The sequence below is a fragment of the Gadus morhua genome, chromosome 6 (genome assembly GCF_902167405.1).
Source record: "Gadus morhua chromosome 6, gadMor3.0, whole genome shotgun sequence".
In the NCBI taxonomy this organism is placed as follows: Eukaryota; Metazoa; Chordata; class Actinopteri; order Gadiformes; family Gadidae; genus Gadus; species Gadus morhua.
The window spans coordinates 1,899,011-1,914,992 of record NC_044053.1 but is presented as its reverse complement, the minus strand read 5'-3'; the positions used below and the strand labels follow the sequence as shown (position 1 = coordinate 1,914,992).

The 15,982-nt window shown below is 45.2% G+C and overlaps 1 protein-coding gene across 2 annotated transcripts; it reads right to left on the bottom strand.

Moving 5' to 3' along the window:
- Nucleotides 1-2,591: 2,591 nt before the first annotated feature.
- On the bottom strand, nt 2,592-7,377 carry LOC115545546 (FXYD domain-containing ion transport regulator 6). Of its 2 annotated transcripts, none has more exons than XM_030358845.1 (9): nt 7,023-7,377; nt 5,491-5,571; nt 4,495-4,518; nt 4,287-4,310; nt 3,485-3,559; nt 3,295-3,331; nt 3,151-3,197; nt 2,996-3,039; nt 2,592-2,898 (listed from the first exon to the last, which is right to left on the bottom strand). In XM_030358845.1, exons 2-8 carry the CDS (start codon nt 5,540-5,542, stop codon nt 3,035-3,037), a joined length of 264 nt encoding a protein of 87 aa, XP_030214705.1. In that variant the 5' UTR covers nt 5,543-5,571; nt 7,023-7,377; the 3' UTR covers nt 2,592-2,898; nt 2,996-3,034. The 2 variants fall into 2 exon arrangements, with proteins under 2 accessions (XP_030214705.1, XP_030214704.1); XM_030358844.1 differs by having other exon boundaries at nt 2,992-3,039; nt 7,023-7,374.
- Between the last annotated feature and the right edge of the window lie 8,605 nt (nt 7,378-15,982).

Genomic DNA, 15,982 nt, shown 5'->3' with positions numbered 1-15,982 from the left:
GCAGCTCTATATCTGACTACAGGGTACCCCAACGCCCCTCCAGACACACACACGATGCTCAGCTCTATATCTGACTACAGGGTACCCCAACGCCCCTCCAGACACACACACGATGCTCAGCTCTATATCTGACTACAGGTTACCCCAACGCCCCTCCAGACATACACACGATGCTCAGCTCTATATCTGACTACAGGGTACCCCAACGCCCCTCCAGACATACACACGATGCTCAGCTCTATATCTGACTACAGGGTACCCCAACGCCCCTCCAGACATACACACGATGCTCAGCTCTATATCTGACTACAGGGTACCCCAACGCCCCTCCAGACACACACACGATGCTCAGCTCTATATCTGACTACAGGGCACCCCTTGGTCCCTCCGGGGTGCAGTGGTTCCTCTCATGCTGTTGACTCTGGCAGCAGACCGGCGTTCTGTTCAGGCAGCATGCCGTTAGCTACGGGGGCGCCCCTCCCCACACTAGCAACACACTCGGCCCAGCGCTGCGCCCCAACGCAGACTGCCCCCCGGGTCCATGCACGAGGGGGACGGGGATGCGTGGGGCGTGTCAGTCTGGTGGCGGCGGCGCGCTCTGGCGGGCTCCGGGATGTGTTGGGAGTGTTTCTGGGTTGAGGGGGGAGAGAGGGAGGGGGGCGTTCTTGGGGGCGCTACGGGCGTTTCGTTAGAAGAGGGGGATGTGGTCCGCAGCAGGCGGACTCGTGGCCCGGACTCATTCAGCATGCACAGGCTGGTCATCCACGAGCCTCGAGCACAACGCTTACTTGGAGGACGACTTAACACAATTTGTGAATTTTTTACCTGTTTGAGAAATATAAACAACAGAGGTTATATTGGGGCATTTGGGGAGGGCCTGGTCGATGTGCGGGAGAGGGAAACATGATACCTACTCATTGCTATTAGAATGCCTGAAACAGCCAATACTGTGGCGAGAATAACACCTGTGGTCCGTAATGTCTCATAATCTATAAGGAGGAAAAGAATCGTTATGATGGATTACATCTTAATATAAAGGATCAAACGTGAAGCATCACTCACTCAGACATACAATATAATTCACAACCATCATGATTCATTATTTATTTCAAACAACCTGGCTCAATGCCACGTTACAGAAAGCCCACCCACCGTAATGGAAGTCACTCTGGTCTGGGTACATCGGTTCTGCAAAGAAAAGGAAGGTTAATATTCTGCTGATATCAATAGTGATGGACATCCCAATAGGCCCACAGCGGATGAGTTGGTACAATATCATCTCAACGATAAACCTATAGTAGAGATGCATAGATAAGGACACACAATTAACAGGAGCCTACGTCAGAATTGCGGCTTTTTTTTGTTGATCAATGAGAATCGCTTAGCTGGCGCTTTCTGTTCCGCACCCTGCAACTGATGCAGCAACCTCTTTATCTATCCTATTCATTGGAGCTGTTGCACTGTCAAACACAAACGAATGCATTCTATTAAACTAATACTCTGATAGCTCTAAACACAAATGCATAATTGATCAGTAATTAAATATAAGAACATTTCATCTTAATTAGACTGCAACTATCATGCAGCATCAGTGCTCAACTTTTGGCAAGCGGTTATTCATACACCAATCTATTCCTAACGTCACAACTAAAAACAACAAAAACGTCTTATATTTCTCTGAACCTTACAGAGTCCAACCGTTTCTTAAATAACCCGAATTAAGAGGAAGAAAACTAACGATAGACGAGGATAAACTCACCTTGTGTGGCTGACATGACGGCGTCTTGCGGCTTCTCTCTCCTTCAGTCTTAAAAAAGGTCCGGCTCTGAAGTCTTAAGGATTGCGAATACAGCGACGGGAGAGAGAAGGAGAGAGAAGTGCTCCTGGACCGTTGGGTTGCTGCTGGACAGGAGAAGAGAAGAGAAGAGAAGAGCTGCACCTTATTCCGCTGCACCGTCAGCTCCACACTGCGCCCCCTGCTGGCCCAGACACGTCACTGCAGCGGATGCGGTGGTGCAGCAGTGCACCGCCCACCGCCTCCACCGCCCTGCAGTGCACCGCCCACCGGCGTGCATGGCTGTATAATAAGAGGCGGTTTTCCATGGCTTATCCCCAAGAGACTAATACAAAGCAATGCGGTACCAGTGCAGCAGCAATAACATCAGCTGCTTTCCCTCTTTGTTGGGAATTTACGTGTACAGGCCAAAGCGGGTGTTTTATGCACACTTGCAGCTAACGTGGTTAGTGTCGACAAAGGGAAATAAAATGTTATCAGTGTCTTCACCAGCAGTATCTGTAGTCCAGATCTGCAGTGAAGTTGTCATGAAGCTTCGACTTGAGCACTGCGGATGCTTGTTTGAATGTGTGCCCAAATAATCGATGACAGATCCCCCCCCAAACACATCTGATATAACGAGGGTAGACCCCCCCCCCCCCCCTTATGGGACCGTGCCGTTGTTTTACCGCAGGATAGCCCTGCTGCAGAAGGCCTTGATGAGGAGGCTGCTCTACAGCCGATTGCATTGACGACCACGCGTGAGGCTCATTGCAGACCTGACATTAATGCAAATAAAACATCGAACACAAACAACGTAATTTAATGTTCTTCGTAATTTTATTAAAATGTATCAGAAAAAGAACAGTTCACATTTAGTACTATACAATTAAAAATTGTCAATGGCGATAAAATAGAAAAATTAAGACAAACACTGAAAGAATCAACCGAAACTTTGTTTAAGATTTCATAAAAGTAATTCAGGTCTAATGCCGCCCCCTGCAGATAGGAATCAGTACTGCTAACCACAGGTAGGGTCCGTACTGCCACCTTCAGGTTGGAGTCAATACTGCTACTTGCCAATCGGGGTCGGTACTGTCATCTGCAGGTAGGAGTTTGTACAGCTACGGAAAAATAGAAAGTCGGAATTATTTTCTTAATGCGACAGAATAAGCTTTAGAAAGTATTCTAAAAGTAGTTAATTTTTTTAGGCATACTTGCATTACACCAACTTCTCTACAGGTGAATGAATCAGGGCTCTTAAGCTGTGGACAGAGTTCAAATTGTATTATTATATTTTTAAAGAAGCATTATGATTTCATAAAATTTTATGTATCCTACTATTGTAATCCGAGTTTAAACACGGGGGTATTTACCGCTAGGAAGGCCTGCTTCTGCATCAGGGGCCTTAGGTCTGAGGGCACTACAAATAAAAACTAATAATTAGGAACAGGATAGGACTCGTTTCCAAATTTATTTTCTTTCATTTTTATGTTTTATTACCACCTTTTGTTTCTTACCTTGGCTTTTCACTTTTTGAGCAGCCACACTTCCGAGCTGATGAAAGAGGAGAACATCTCAACCTTTAAGTCGACCACATCAACATTAGCAGACTACTGCAGCGTCTCCTGGTCCAGAGACAGTCAGCAGTGACACCAAAGGGCAGCGGAGGCATGCTGGGGGGTGGGGGGGGGGGGGGGTGGTACTTACTAACGATGAGGCCAATTCCGAGGACGAAGAGGACCACAGCAAAGACCATGCCTCCAATCCTCAGCGATTCATAATCTGAAACACAAATACACCAGAGGCGTCATGAAAGTCTCTATCTTTAGCCTCCTAGCTCAAGAGCTACATCAGGAGCTCTTGTGTTAACTCTCCGAGCTGAGAAGCTAAATGAAAAGCTCTTAGAAAAAAATTCTAGATAACGATAAAATCGAATAAACCCCATCATGATATCTATTCAACTCCTTCCAAAGTTTAGGCCGGATTCAACTAACTGCAGGCCGGATTCAACCAACCGACTGTAGGCCGGATTCAACCAACCGAATGTAGGCCGGATTCAACTGACTGTATGCCGGAATCTACCGGTTGACTGTAGGCCGGTTGGTTGCCTACAGTCAACCAACCGACTGTAGGCCGGAATCTACCGGTTGACTGTAGGCCGGATTCAACCAACTGTAGGCCGGATTCAACCAACCGACTGTAGGCCTGATTCAACCGACTGTAGGCCGGATTCAACCAACCGACTGTAGGCCTGATTCAACCGACTGTAGGACGGATTCAACCAACCGACTGTACTCCGGATTCAACCAACCGACTGTAGTTCGGATTCAACCAACCGACTGTAGGCCGGATTCAACCAACAGCTGTAGGCAGGATTTCAACTATTTGTTGGCAGTGGAGCGTTCTGACCTCTGGGTGAATGTGTTCCACTTCTTCATGAGAAAACAAATGAATGGAAAAAGGAAGCAGGCCTGACCCCCAGACGGTCCCTGGAGAACGGGTCACTCACCGTAGTTGAAGGCACTGTCGCTGTCTGCTCAAAGGAAACCAAAAGAAAAACACAAATAAGACTTAACACATTACAAGAAAATAGGAGTTTTTGTAGTGAGTTCTAAATAAAATAAGTTATGTTGATGGTCTGGAGTTGCGATGTATGTACAACATATTTTCAGGTGGACCTGAAAATATCAATATGTGATATATTCCTCCATACTCACACTGGGCGTCTTCCATGGTTGAGGCTATTGAAGGAGGCAAGGAAGACATTGTTAGTCGAAATGTCACAAAAAGAAGACTATAAATTGGGCCACAATAACTTCCAAACATGCTATCGAAGGGAAATGCAAAGTGGAGTGTTTGAGTGAGCGAGATTGAGACGTTTCGGTCATGCATTCAGAACATGAATAAAGAAACAAAGGCACGAGTCTAGCATGGGACCGCTTTCATGGACGAGCTCTTCAGTTTGAAACTGTATCTGATAAATCGGTTTTGGTTTTGTTTCATCAAAACGACAGAAACTAGGATTTATGTTATCCAATAAGCAAAAGCCCCCCCATCACTGCTTGGAAAGATGAACTAGTTTGAATATATTGTAGAAGGGGGGGTCCTTAGAACTGTAGGGAGGTCTAAATTAGGTGTAGGGTAGAATAGATCTGTCGAGAGGTATAGTAGAGCTTGAGAGTGGCCTGGTATGAGTCAACGGTAGAACGTGCTAGAAGCTGGCACTGGGGGCTGCCCTAAGCGGGCCGACCTGTGAACGTGGGCGGCGGCCATGTTTTCTGTGCTGAAGCTACACTGGAGAGGTATTCATGACTAAAGTCCAGAGGGGCTTACAGTCTGAGTTCCAGTACAGCTTTAGGCTTTCATACATCATGGAGGTAGAAGTACTTCAACAACTCTTATTTCTCGCCAGCTCAATGCCCTCAATGTAACCGTCTTCAGTACACGCTTGGAGAAAAAAGGTTTGGAATTTGGAAAAGCACCCTGAACATGGAACCTGCGAGTAGTAGCAGAGAGCTAACACTTCTAGTAGTAGGCAGCAGAGAAGCTAACACAGCTAGGCGTCCTGCGGGGAGGCCGCCGGCGCCCCCCACGGAGCGGCTCTCTGGTCGGGAGCGCGGCGCTCCTCAGACAGCAGCCCAAACAAGGAGCGTGTGAGCAGCACGGCGGGAGAACACTACCGTCGCCAGCGGGCCGAGAGTGAGGTTGCTCACCCCAGGCCGGAGACAGCCAGCAGCACACGGCCAGCAGCACAGCCAGCTCCATTCCAACCGCTCTGAGGACTGCAGGGGAGCCTAGAAGAACCGACAGAAACCCAGTGGGTGGAAGCCGGGTGGAAAGTGAAAGTGAAACAAAATATACATTTGTTTACATTCCATAATTCATTCATTCTGGTGAAACTGCTTTCTGATTCTAGCCAAGCATTAAAAGTTTCTTTCCATGTCGTATACTTAACGATAATCAAGATAATCAAAAAGGCGTACGATTAACTATCTGCAGATCGACTCATCGATGGATCTGCTAAACCCTTGCGGCCATAACAGTGTGAGGTGTGGGCAGAGGCGCTGCATCCCATTAGGCATACCAGGCAATTGCTTGGGGCCCCGGGCCACTACTAGGGGACCCCCTAGAGCCAAAAAAAATAAATAAAAATCGCTCCATACCCCCCCCCCCCCCCCCGTCAACAATCGCTCCATACCCCCCCCCCCCCCTCATGGTGAACACCCCATCATGCATCATGGTGAACACCCCATCATGCATCATGGTGAACACCGTTCACCATGCACCACCATGGTCAATGCACCACGGTGCACTGTGCATGGGCCACAATAACAAGAGGCCCAATGGTGCAACGTTAGACGGGCTATATTAAGCTGCTGGTGGGTTCAGCTGCACCTATCATTTCTCAGTTCTCACGAGCACCGCGGTTTCCTCTGACGGAAGCAAACAGCTCAGATACACTTGATTCTGATACATCCAGACTCAACCCCACATGATAACGGCTCCTCTCTTGAAGCAAACCCCCAAGGTTGCATTCCCTGATGCGTCTTACTGATAGTGGGAAAATAAAGCAACAACAGGTCCCTGGGCCTTTCACTAGCTCCAGGGAGGCTCAACCAACCCAAACAGCAACCCCCCTGAGAATGTGAACATGGTATGATCCAATAGCCTGGCCTCTTGGGAATTTAACACAGAGCTTAAAGGTTTAAAGTGTCTATGTTAGGTTAAGGATATTTTATCTATTAAAGGGTTTATATTAGGTAAAGGGTAGTTTATCTATTAAAGAGTGAATATTAGGTGCAAGTGTTGTGCATTATCTTTTAAACTGTTCAATTAAAGTGTAGGATATTTTTAAGTGGATTGATTTTGGTAAATGGTAGCTTTTAATAGTAGCCTAGTTAAACGATAAACCACACTTGACCAAATACTAAAAACACACTTGAAAGCTTTAGTTCGGTTTTTGATTATTTAAGTGTAGATCCTTCTCAGCTGAGCCACCTAACTATTTTAAACATTCATGAAACAAATCCCTTCATGGAATAAACATTAAAGTGTTGACCACGGAGGAAAAGGGATTATTTTGGTCGGTTAATGGCAAACTTTCAAACTCTTGAGTCACGTGTGCAGAAAGGCATTTAGTTTACACACTGAAGCTCTCATCAATGGGTTCAATTGTATTTTAACAGACCGTGTTCTCCTCGAATAACATCACCTTCTGAAGCACTAACACCTCTCAGAGACCTACCTGATCTGAGTTCGGTCAGCTGGTGTCCTGATGTTTTGATCGAAGGCAGAGAAAAACCTTTTCTCTTGAACTCCAGCGAAGATGGTAATGATGCAGAATGCAAACGTTTGTTTGATGGATATTAGAGCACCGTCCTACAAAAGCCTGGCCAAAAATAAGCGGTCTTGAGTCGGCTTCAATTTTAGAGTAAGTTTCTTCAGGGGTCCTAACAATTAATCCCACTCGTGGGGATTCGGTAAAACGTGAGAGAAAGTGGGGGCGGGGCGGTCGCTCCTCTGTCCCTACATTCGGGATTGGAGGGGGTGGCACTTGGGATTGATCTCCTAAATAACCTGACCTCGTTCTAGGCGGTCCCCTCTCACGACCGAGTCCAGGGATGGGATGCCCCAAATGAGCGTTATTGAGAGAGAGAGGGCGGGACTTTCAGTTACATGAGCGGTGATGGTGGGCGGTACTTCCGATAGAGAGGTATCCGTTCGTTTACGGTATGCGTTCAGGGGTTCTGTTGTAAAATGATTCGTCAACGATTCATATTTATTATAGTGTTCTTGTTGTGTTGTCACTCTTCTATCGCTGGGGACTGTTAGCTGGTGTACACAACTCTTAGGAAGTCGAAGACCGGAAATTGCGTGTTGGTAGACCAGAATAACGCCACAATTCTGGATCCCTATCAGCGGAATATTCTGTCCCAGCTTGTGCAGCTGAGCTGCTTACTATGTACTTGGTCGTTTGTGGACCTGTAGCTACGAATCTTGGACGTGAAACGAGGTGAAGCACGTTGGATGTATGTGTAAGGTTGTTAAAGGCACCCAGTGCAACTTTATGTAAACATTCAATGAAAAATAAACATTCAATTTGTAGTCTTTTTTACACGTAGTAAGTTTCAATAACTCCATACCATTACATATCGACAATTGAGGGGAAAAACGGTCTGTCTAGTTACTGGACCAGATAAAATGAGACGGAGAGGTAATAAAGTCTGTCGGCACGAGGACCTTGGATTTATTAAGTAAAGTGGCAACGGTTATACAGAGTCATAAAGCGTGAGAAATCGAATATGTCTAAGTCCCTAATCAGCGCTGATGGTTCGTCCGGAGCTTCGCCTCCGTGGAAGGTCTGCTTCAGAAGAAGGTGAAGAGTCCCTGTGTGATACAGTTTTATGCTGTATCCTCCTCTCGATGAGGTGTGTGCGTTTGAGGTGTGTGTGGTTCTGTGTGTTTTTGCTTGGCCTTTGCCCCCAGGCCCTGGTGTGTATCCCATGTGTTTTTCCTAACGGGGGAGAGCTTCGAAATGTCTCCTGTGTGATAAATTAAACCGGGGAGTGCCCCCCCGAAATGTGGCTTCTCAGGCCCTGGTGTGGGCAGGGGTATCTCTTGGTTCCTCCTAGCGGGGAAGAGCTCTCAAAATGTCTCCTGTGTGGTAAATTAAACCGGGGAGTGCCCCCCCGAACTGTCTCGTGTGTGATAATTTAATGTGGCTCTCAGGCCCTTGGTATGGGCAGGTGTTTCTCTTGGTTCCTTCTAACGGGGGAGAGCTTCAAAGTGTCTCCTGTGTGATAAATTAATGTGGCTCTCCCGTTCTTGAGGATGACTGGTGCATTGTCTGAGTGTCCACCATCTGCCAGCCTGGGAAATGGGGCCTTCGGCTCCGGCCTTGACCTGACTATATATTATCATGTTTGTGTTCGTTGGGTTAGAGCAAGAGTTGACTATATTGTAATGTGTCTGCCATGTGATGTGCTCATCAGGCTAGGGTAGGAGTTAGCTATATTTGTAATGTACATGTGATTTACTCAGCAGGTTATTTTTCCCAACACATTCAAGGAGCAAAGATGAGACGTCGTTGTGTGGTGAGAACTGATAGAAAATCGTAAACAACAACAATCGCCGGTGGGGAGAAGCCATTTTTCCATTGACTGGAAGCCTGCTTTATTTATCGTAGGTTACAAAAAAGAAAGAAAATGGCGGCATTGTTGTTGTTATCGATTTTCTATCAGTTCTCACCACACAACGACGTCTCATCTTTGCTGCTTGAATGTCGGTATGTAATGGTATGGAGTTATTGAAACTTACTACGTGTAAAAAAGACTAGAAATTGAATGTTTATTTTTAAGCCTCGAAAGTTGCACTGGGTGCCTTTAAAGGTTGTATAGGTGATTTGCTTTTTTGGCCATTTTTGCAAAATTACTTGAAATCCTTATCATAACCCGCTTACAGCCACTGAGTTAGAAGTACTGACATGAAAATTAAACAAGTCAATCATCTGTGGAACGGGCAGGGCTCGAAAAACTCCAACCAATCATTTCCATTGCCACCGAGTTGCATTGGACAGTAAGTACGTCAATCAAACGGTCGTACTGCACTCCCCCTCCCCCGCGCCCCGCGCGCGACCCCTTCGTGCAGTACTCGTGACCCAGAGCTCGTGACCCAGAGCAAGCTCCTGTTTGTTGTTATCCTGCGGTAGCTACTGGAACTAGTTAATCCACATTTGGACCTAGCAGTAGAAGACAATTTCCATGGCAGACAAGACGCCACCATCCCCACCACCACCACCACCACCAGCAAAGAGAAGGAAAACTCTTTTTCAGAGAGTAATTGATAATAAAAACGCTGAAAGAGAAAAACTGAAATCAAGAATAATCCTAGGCGCTGCTTTCGAACGTTGGCGGCAACTGAAGGACGAGAAGGGTCTAAAAACCGATGCTTGTGTGGCGGTTGACCTAGTTTCAAAGTTTATACCGTTTATACTCGGTAATACCGGTGTGGAGACGAGCGTATTACTCGGTGTGAAAATGTCCACACCGCGGCAACCCTAGTGAAAACCAGGACTTCCAATACAATTATATGAAACAAACATACATTTTCTAAAAATAGTAATGATTTATGTGACCGTTTAATGTTTATAACATCTGGTCCAACCATTGCAGCGAGAACGTATTCTCAGCAGGGGGTGCAGGGAAAAAAAAAAACTCAGCCTGCACTAGACTCGCAACTCGTTACATTGATAAAAAAAAGATGTATAGCAGCGCAGCTCAATTACACCAGTGCATGCGCGGACAGTTGAAAATCGATCGTTCACATCCAGCTGCTCACAGAACAAGTTTAGCGCACCACCGCTACCCTCACACTTTTTCATATAACCTTTTTTCAGCACTAGGTCATATGAGCATTAAATAAATGCTGCGTCTCAAAATGCCTTGGACAGCAGCGAGGATGACTCGCTTTGCCACGGGCCGAAACAGTTCGGAGCGACCACAGCCAGAGCGAACACAGCGGGGCAGAGGAGTGTCAGGAATAGTCTTTGGTGTACACATCAGTACGGCCTATTTGCACTACTGTTTAGTGGCAATGCAGTGTTTTATTCGATGCCTTTTTATTTTCGTATATTATTTCAATGAATACAATTTATTTATTCATAAAAAACGGATCTGGTCTTCAAATCTTTTTTCCAAATATAGGTCGTCTTACAATGGGGTTTGTGTTTATATTCGGACCAATACGGTACAGCGGGCGCTCACATGACGTTAAGCATTTCCTGGTGCATAATGTGACGCTTCAGAACCTAAAATCCCGTTTCTCCCCGTTGACACGACAACACATAACCGGCGTTTTCAGAAATCTCCACTTTGGCCGGAGTTTTTAGAAATGATCGTTTTCTGTGATAAGACAGGGCCTCGGACAGGGGGTGTTGCAGCACCCCCAGCACTCCTACTTCCCGCGGTACTGGGTGCAACTTACAGCTGAATGTAGTGCCATGTTGTTAAACGAAAACCTACGCTAGCCTGGCTCGCTCTCGCGCATCTCTGTTCGCGCTCGTGCATGATTGCGCGTCCAGGTACTTGGAATGGGTGGAGTCAGAGTCAGCGTTGAAGGAGAGGGGGTAGGACCATTTGAGTTGTGTATTTTCAAAATCTGCTGGCGTTTCGCAAATCACCTACCCAACCTTTAATTAGACAGGCCACCGTGTGGCGCTGTTTGCCGCGATTTGAATCTTGTGTGCCAGCGTAGTTCGTATGTGCGCCATCTTGTTTCATGTTTGTTGAGTGCTGTGTGTTTTAGCGTCTTATATGATCTCGTACAATATGATTTTGTCTACTGCTTAATTTAATGTTTTCGTCCTTTTCTTTTATTTGAAAGAGAATGTTTATTTAATTATATAGTTTATGGTTATGTATTTATTTTTACATTTAGTTGGGTCAGAGTATTTTCTAATTGTTGTTAAATGTTTGACCCTAATGGATACAAGGCGACTATTACGACGCTGAAGTTGGCATCCGATTCGCAGCATCCGATTCGGCTTGAAAACCACTTAGAATCTTCAAATCGGTCCTGATTGAAAACCACTACACCTAGACTCTTCAAATTTGGACTACATTATCACAGTGAGGCTATACATTATGTAAAACATAGTTTCAGATTTGTGAAACCTTTACCCTATTTGTGAAAATGCAATACAGGCTTATTTTAATGTTTTTTTTAGGGGTCCAGACCGCATTGCATTTTCACAAATAGGTTAAAGGTTTCACAAATCTGAAACTATGTTTTACATAATGTATAGCCTCACTGTGATAATTTAGTCCAGATTTGAAGAGTCTAGGTGTAGTGGTTTTTAATCAGGATCAGTTCTAATGCGGTCTGGACCCCTAAAAAGCATTAAAATGTGCCTTTATTGCATTTTCACAAATAGGGTAAAGGTTTCACAAATCTGAAACTATGTTTTACATAATGTATAGCCTCACTGTGTTAATTTATTCTAGATTTGGAGAGTCTAGGTGTAGTGGTTTTCAATCAGGACCTGTTCTAATGCAGTCTGGACCCCTAAAAAGCATTAAAATGAGCCTGTATTGCATTTTCACAAATAGAAAAAAGTTTTCACAAATCTGTAACTATGTTTATTATAATGTATAGCCTCACTGTGATAATTTAGTCCAGATTTGAAGAGTCTAGGTGTAGTGGTTTTCAATCAGGACCGATTTAAAGTGGACCAGCTGCTGAATCGGATGCTGCGAATCAGATGCCAACTTCAGCGTCGTGCGACTATTGAAGAATGTCCACTGTTGGGGAATAACAATCCCGAACAACTGTGTCCCACCGTGGTCCTTCTCTACCCATCACACCAACAAACAGACACAAAATCAGAGTCCAAGGGTCATAGAGAGGCAGCGGGACATTTGGGTTACATATGCATGGTCTCGGGTTCAGAAAATGTTATATATTAAGTAATGCACCATTAGTATATTTAGCAGTAGGCTGTAACCTGGGGCGGTGTAGCAGAACTAGCACAGGCTTGTGGTTACCCGAGGTAAACCACACCACGCTGTCGAATTCCATCCTCCGTTCAGCCCCAACAACCTCAGTCAGTAGTAGGAGAAGGCAGATACAGCAGTAGGCCTACAGTAAGCTACTCGATTTAAATGTATATAATGTTGGCTGAAATACAAACGCCCTACTCCCCCTTCCTTTAGTTTTCATTCCACTATCATTTAGGATTGAATATATCTTAAGCAGAAGTTCTTCCTCACAGTATGAAGCACAATTCATGGAATACGTTGCAACTTTTTAATGATAACAATAAGTGACGGACAGTATGCACAACCGCACATAAAGCCGACCAGAGTTAAAAACAACTTCACCGCTCCAGTAGATGGCGCTGTTGAGGTCATTATTCACAGCCTATCAAGTAGGCGAGCTTTCGTTTCAAATCCACCACCACCGTCATTAAACTTACAACACCAATTAAGAGAAAGTAATGAAAAAAGAAAAAGGATTTCACAATTGTGGCTGTCAATAAAAATCATGCATACGACATCCATCGTCAATAATTCATTAGAGTTACATGTATGTGAAGTTTTCACGGACATCCTGATGAGGGGGCGAAAGCCATCGAAGACCACATCGGTTACCGTCTCTGGTGTGAATATTGTTTGAAACAATTAAGATCATGCAAAAAAGTACACAACTCTTTTTTTAATGCCGAAATGTTACTCATGTTAATGTGTGCCTTTAATATTGCATTGGGCAGGGTGCGGTTTTAAGATAATGAAAAGGTGCAGATTAGTTCATACCATTAACACATTATAGATTAACTGAACTGAAATAATCAACATTGATAACGTGTTAGTTATGACCATTATAAAAAAAATGACCCTAAAAAATATATTTAAAAAATCGATGTATAGTATTTTAGCAACAAAATAAAATGCGTCTTTTAGTAGGATTAGAGCGCCGATGACGTCACTGGCATGGTGGTAGGACTAGGTCTTTGCTGCAGACACGCAAACGCCTTCTACACTCTAAAATAGTGATTTTAATATGGCTGGTAACGCGTTTGAGCCTGTGAGGTACATGCCTGTAGTACTGTCCGACTGCCACCCGGTGGAGAGGGATACATTTCTGGCTCCAGCTCCACCTTCGGATCGTGTGGGTGTGACTGGTGTGCGTGTGAGTGCTGCCGGAGCATGGACACTGCCATTGAATCGGTCTGCTGCCGAGAGGTCCCGGTCAACCTTGACCATCTAATGGTGGGATTGGGTTGCATAACCATGCATCGGGCATTTCGGATGCTGTGCGGCGAGAGAGAGGTTTTGGAAGTGGCCATGCGGGACGTCCGAGCGGAGACACTGGAGCACCCCATAACCAAGGCGAAAACGATCATTCCCCCTCCGTTTTCCTTTGATTCGTTTCTGGAATATCTCTGTAAAGACGGACTCATTGCGGAAACGCAACGAGCTGTACAAACTAGCGGTGGATTCAATGATTCGTTTCCGTGACCCAGTTCGAGTGATTCAGTTCGCCAAGAGGAGTCGTTCGCGAATCGTTCGTTCGATCGTTCGTTCAGTCGAGTTTCCGGTAGCACTAACTCCACTGAGTCTGACTGACTCAGCTGAGAACCGTGCAATGGGGTCCATTCCATGATGCGATTTACCGCTACCGGAAACCAGGCTGAACGAACATACGATTCGTGAACGACTCCTCCCAGTTCAGTCGAGTTTCCGGTGAATCGATTCACCAGAAACTCGACTGAACGTGGAGGAGTCGTTCGCGATTCAGCCTAGTTTCCGGAAACGGTGAATCGCATCATGGAATGCACGCCATAGCACGGTTCTCAGCTGAGTCAGTGAGACTCAGTGGAGTTAGTGCTACCGGAAACTCGTTCGTTCGTTCAGTCGAGTTTCCGGTGAATCGAATGGTGAACGAGACGACCGAACTAACGAGAGAGACGAACCGGTTCGGGTCGTTCGTTCTAAAGACTCGTTCTTTCGAACCGGTTCGCGAACGAACGAGCCAACACTAGTACAAGGCGCTGGTTCTCCACAAAAAAAAGTGGAGCGAACCAAGCCTGCGCGCATCCAGACTACGCGCTGTATACAAACATTCAAGTCGAGGAGGAGATAGTAGTTGTTTAACCTTTTAGATTGAGTAGAAATACTTTTTAATGTACAGTTAGTAATAAAATTGCCCAAGGAGCTGTATTTAAAGCTACAAAAATAATACAAAAAAAACCTGTAACTTTCAACGCAACTCTAACGTTGCTTCAGTTGTCAACTCGAATCCTTACACGAAACCGCAGGTCTCAGTCGAGCCAAAAGGGGTCGTCGACGGACTCGTCAGTCCTCCAGCTTTCGGCTGGGGTATAACTCACTAAGCCCCCCCGTCCTCACTCTATGTCCGGCTGTAACGCACAGACCACTTTTCCGACACAATTAGACTATTAAAGACGACTAAGTGACTTTCTATCGAAGATTCGGATCACTGAGGATTCGAAGCCACCTCTTTAATGTATATAATAAACTAAAAGACAATCATTGAAAGATATGTCAAGGGAAAGTACAAGAAGATCAGATAACAAATAAAAATGTTCTGATTTAAATAGATAATGTCAAGGCAGACCTCAAATCTTTCAGAAGTTTGCTCCAGTAACCGGCTCTGGAGAGAACGCCTTTTTAAAAAGATGAAATTTGAGAGCCGAGGAATGACTGGATTGTGTTATCTCCATGGCTAAGATCTATGGTGTCTAAAGTGTTATAGAAGCTTAACCCTCTCTCGGACGCGCACATCAACCAGCGCACAGATGGAAAAAATATCAAACGAACGGCAGTTTGCGGATGAGGCGGATCATGACAAATGGGTGTGCACTTTTAAGTACTTAAGCTAAAATGGTTCGATTTAAAATAGAAAAAATTATGTTAAGAACTTTGCATACACAATATCACTCGGCATATTGTTAAACATTTCAGATAGTTGCACCAAAAAAACTGTACGTTTCCCACTCCCCTGCAGGTGAACTGAATAGAACGTCCCAATCCCTAAAACAAACGCTCTGAATAGTGCAATTTGCTTCCAGCTATCTGTTAAATATGCAGACAATATACCTAATTAGAGTGGGCCAATATATAGTAGACAGAAAAGGAGACGCCTGCAGGATATGTTCACAAACCAAACAAGAGGCCCCTGAAGACTTCCCAGAGTTCTTCCCAGACCTACAACCCTCCAACACCAGTCAGACCTTTATGTCATCGAGAAAAGGTTTTAAAAGCAAAACACAAAGGGCGTTTTTTAATCCTCGTAAGGGACCTCGTTGTAAAGATGCACCTTTGTTTGCAGTGAATGAGGCTTGAGGAGGGGCAGAAACTAGGGCTCCTGGGTCGTGATACCAGTGTCGACATTTCGTATATCTCCCCCCTTGAAGCCCCATCTGGATAGGACTGTCTTAACCTGTATAGTCGCCGAGCATCCATTTTGGGGGTAGGCACGGCCTATGAGTCCAAGTCGGGAGAGTCCAAACTATGGACCGCGGGCCAACTGTGGCCCTTGGTCCATTTTGATTTGGCCCGCAGCAAATTCTAAAAATAAATTTCTTAGTTTACACATTACATTACATTAGTTGGCGCTGTGGAGCTTCTCTTCCAAAAAAGAGGAAGCAAGTGAGTAGAGAAAATGTCAGACACGTTGGGAAAATTA

Bases quoted from the DNA above. Each gene is read 5' to 3' on its own strand.
- LOC115545546 (XM_030358845.1), bottom strand. From the start codon at position 5,542: ATGGAGCTGGCTGTGCTGCTGGCCGTGTGCTGCTGGCTGTCTCCGGCC. The intron at 4,519-5,490 runs GTGAGCAACCTC...CTCCTTCAATAG, and splicing joins CTGGCTGTCTCCGGCCTGGG to CCTCAACCATGGAAGACGCC. The intron at 3,560-4,286 runs GTGAGTGACCCG...TTTGTGTTTCAG, and splicing joins CGACAGTGCCTTCAACTACG to ATTATGAATCGCTGAGGATT.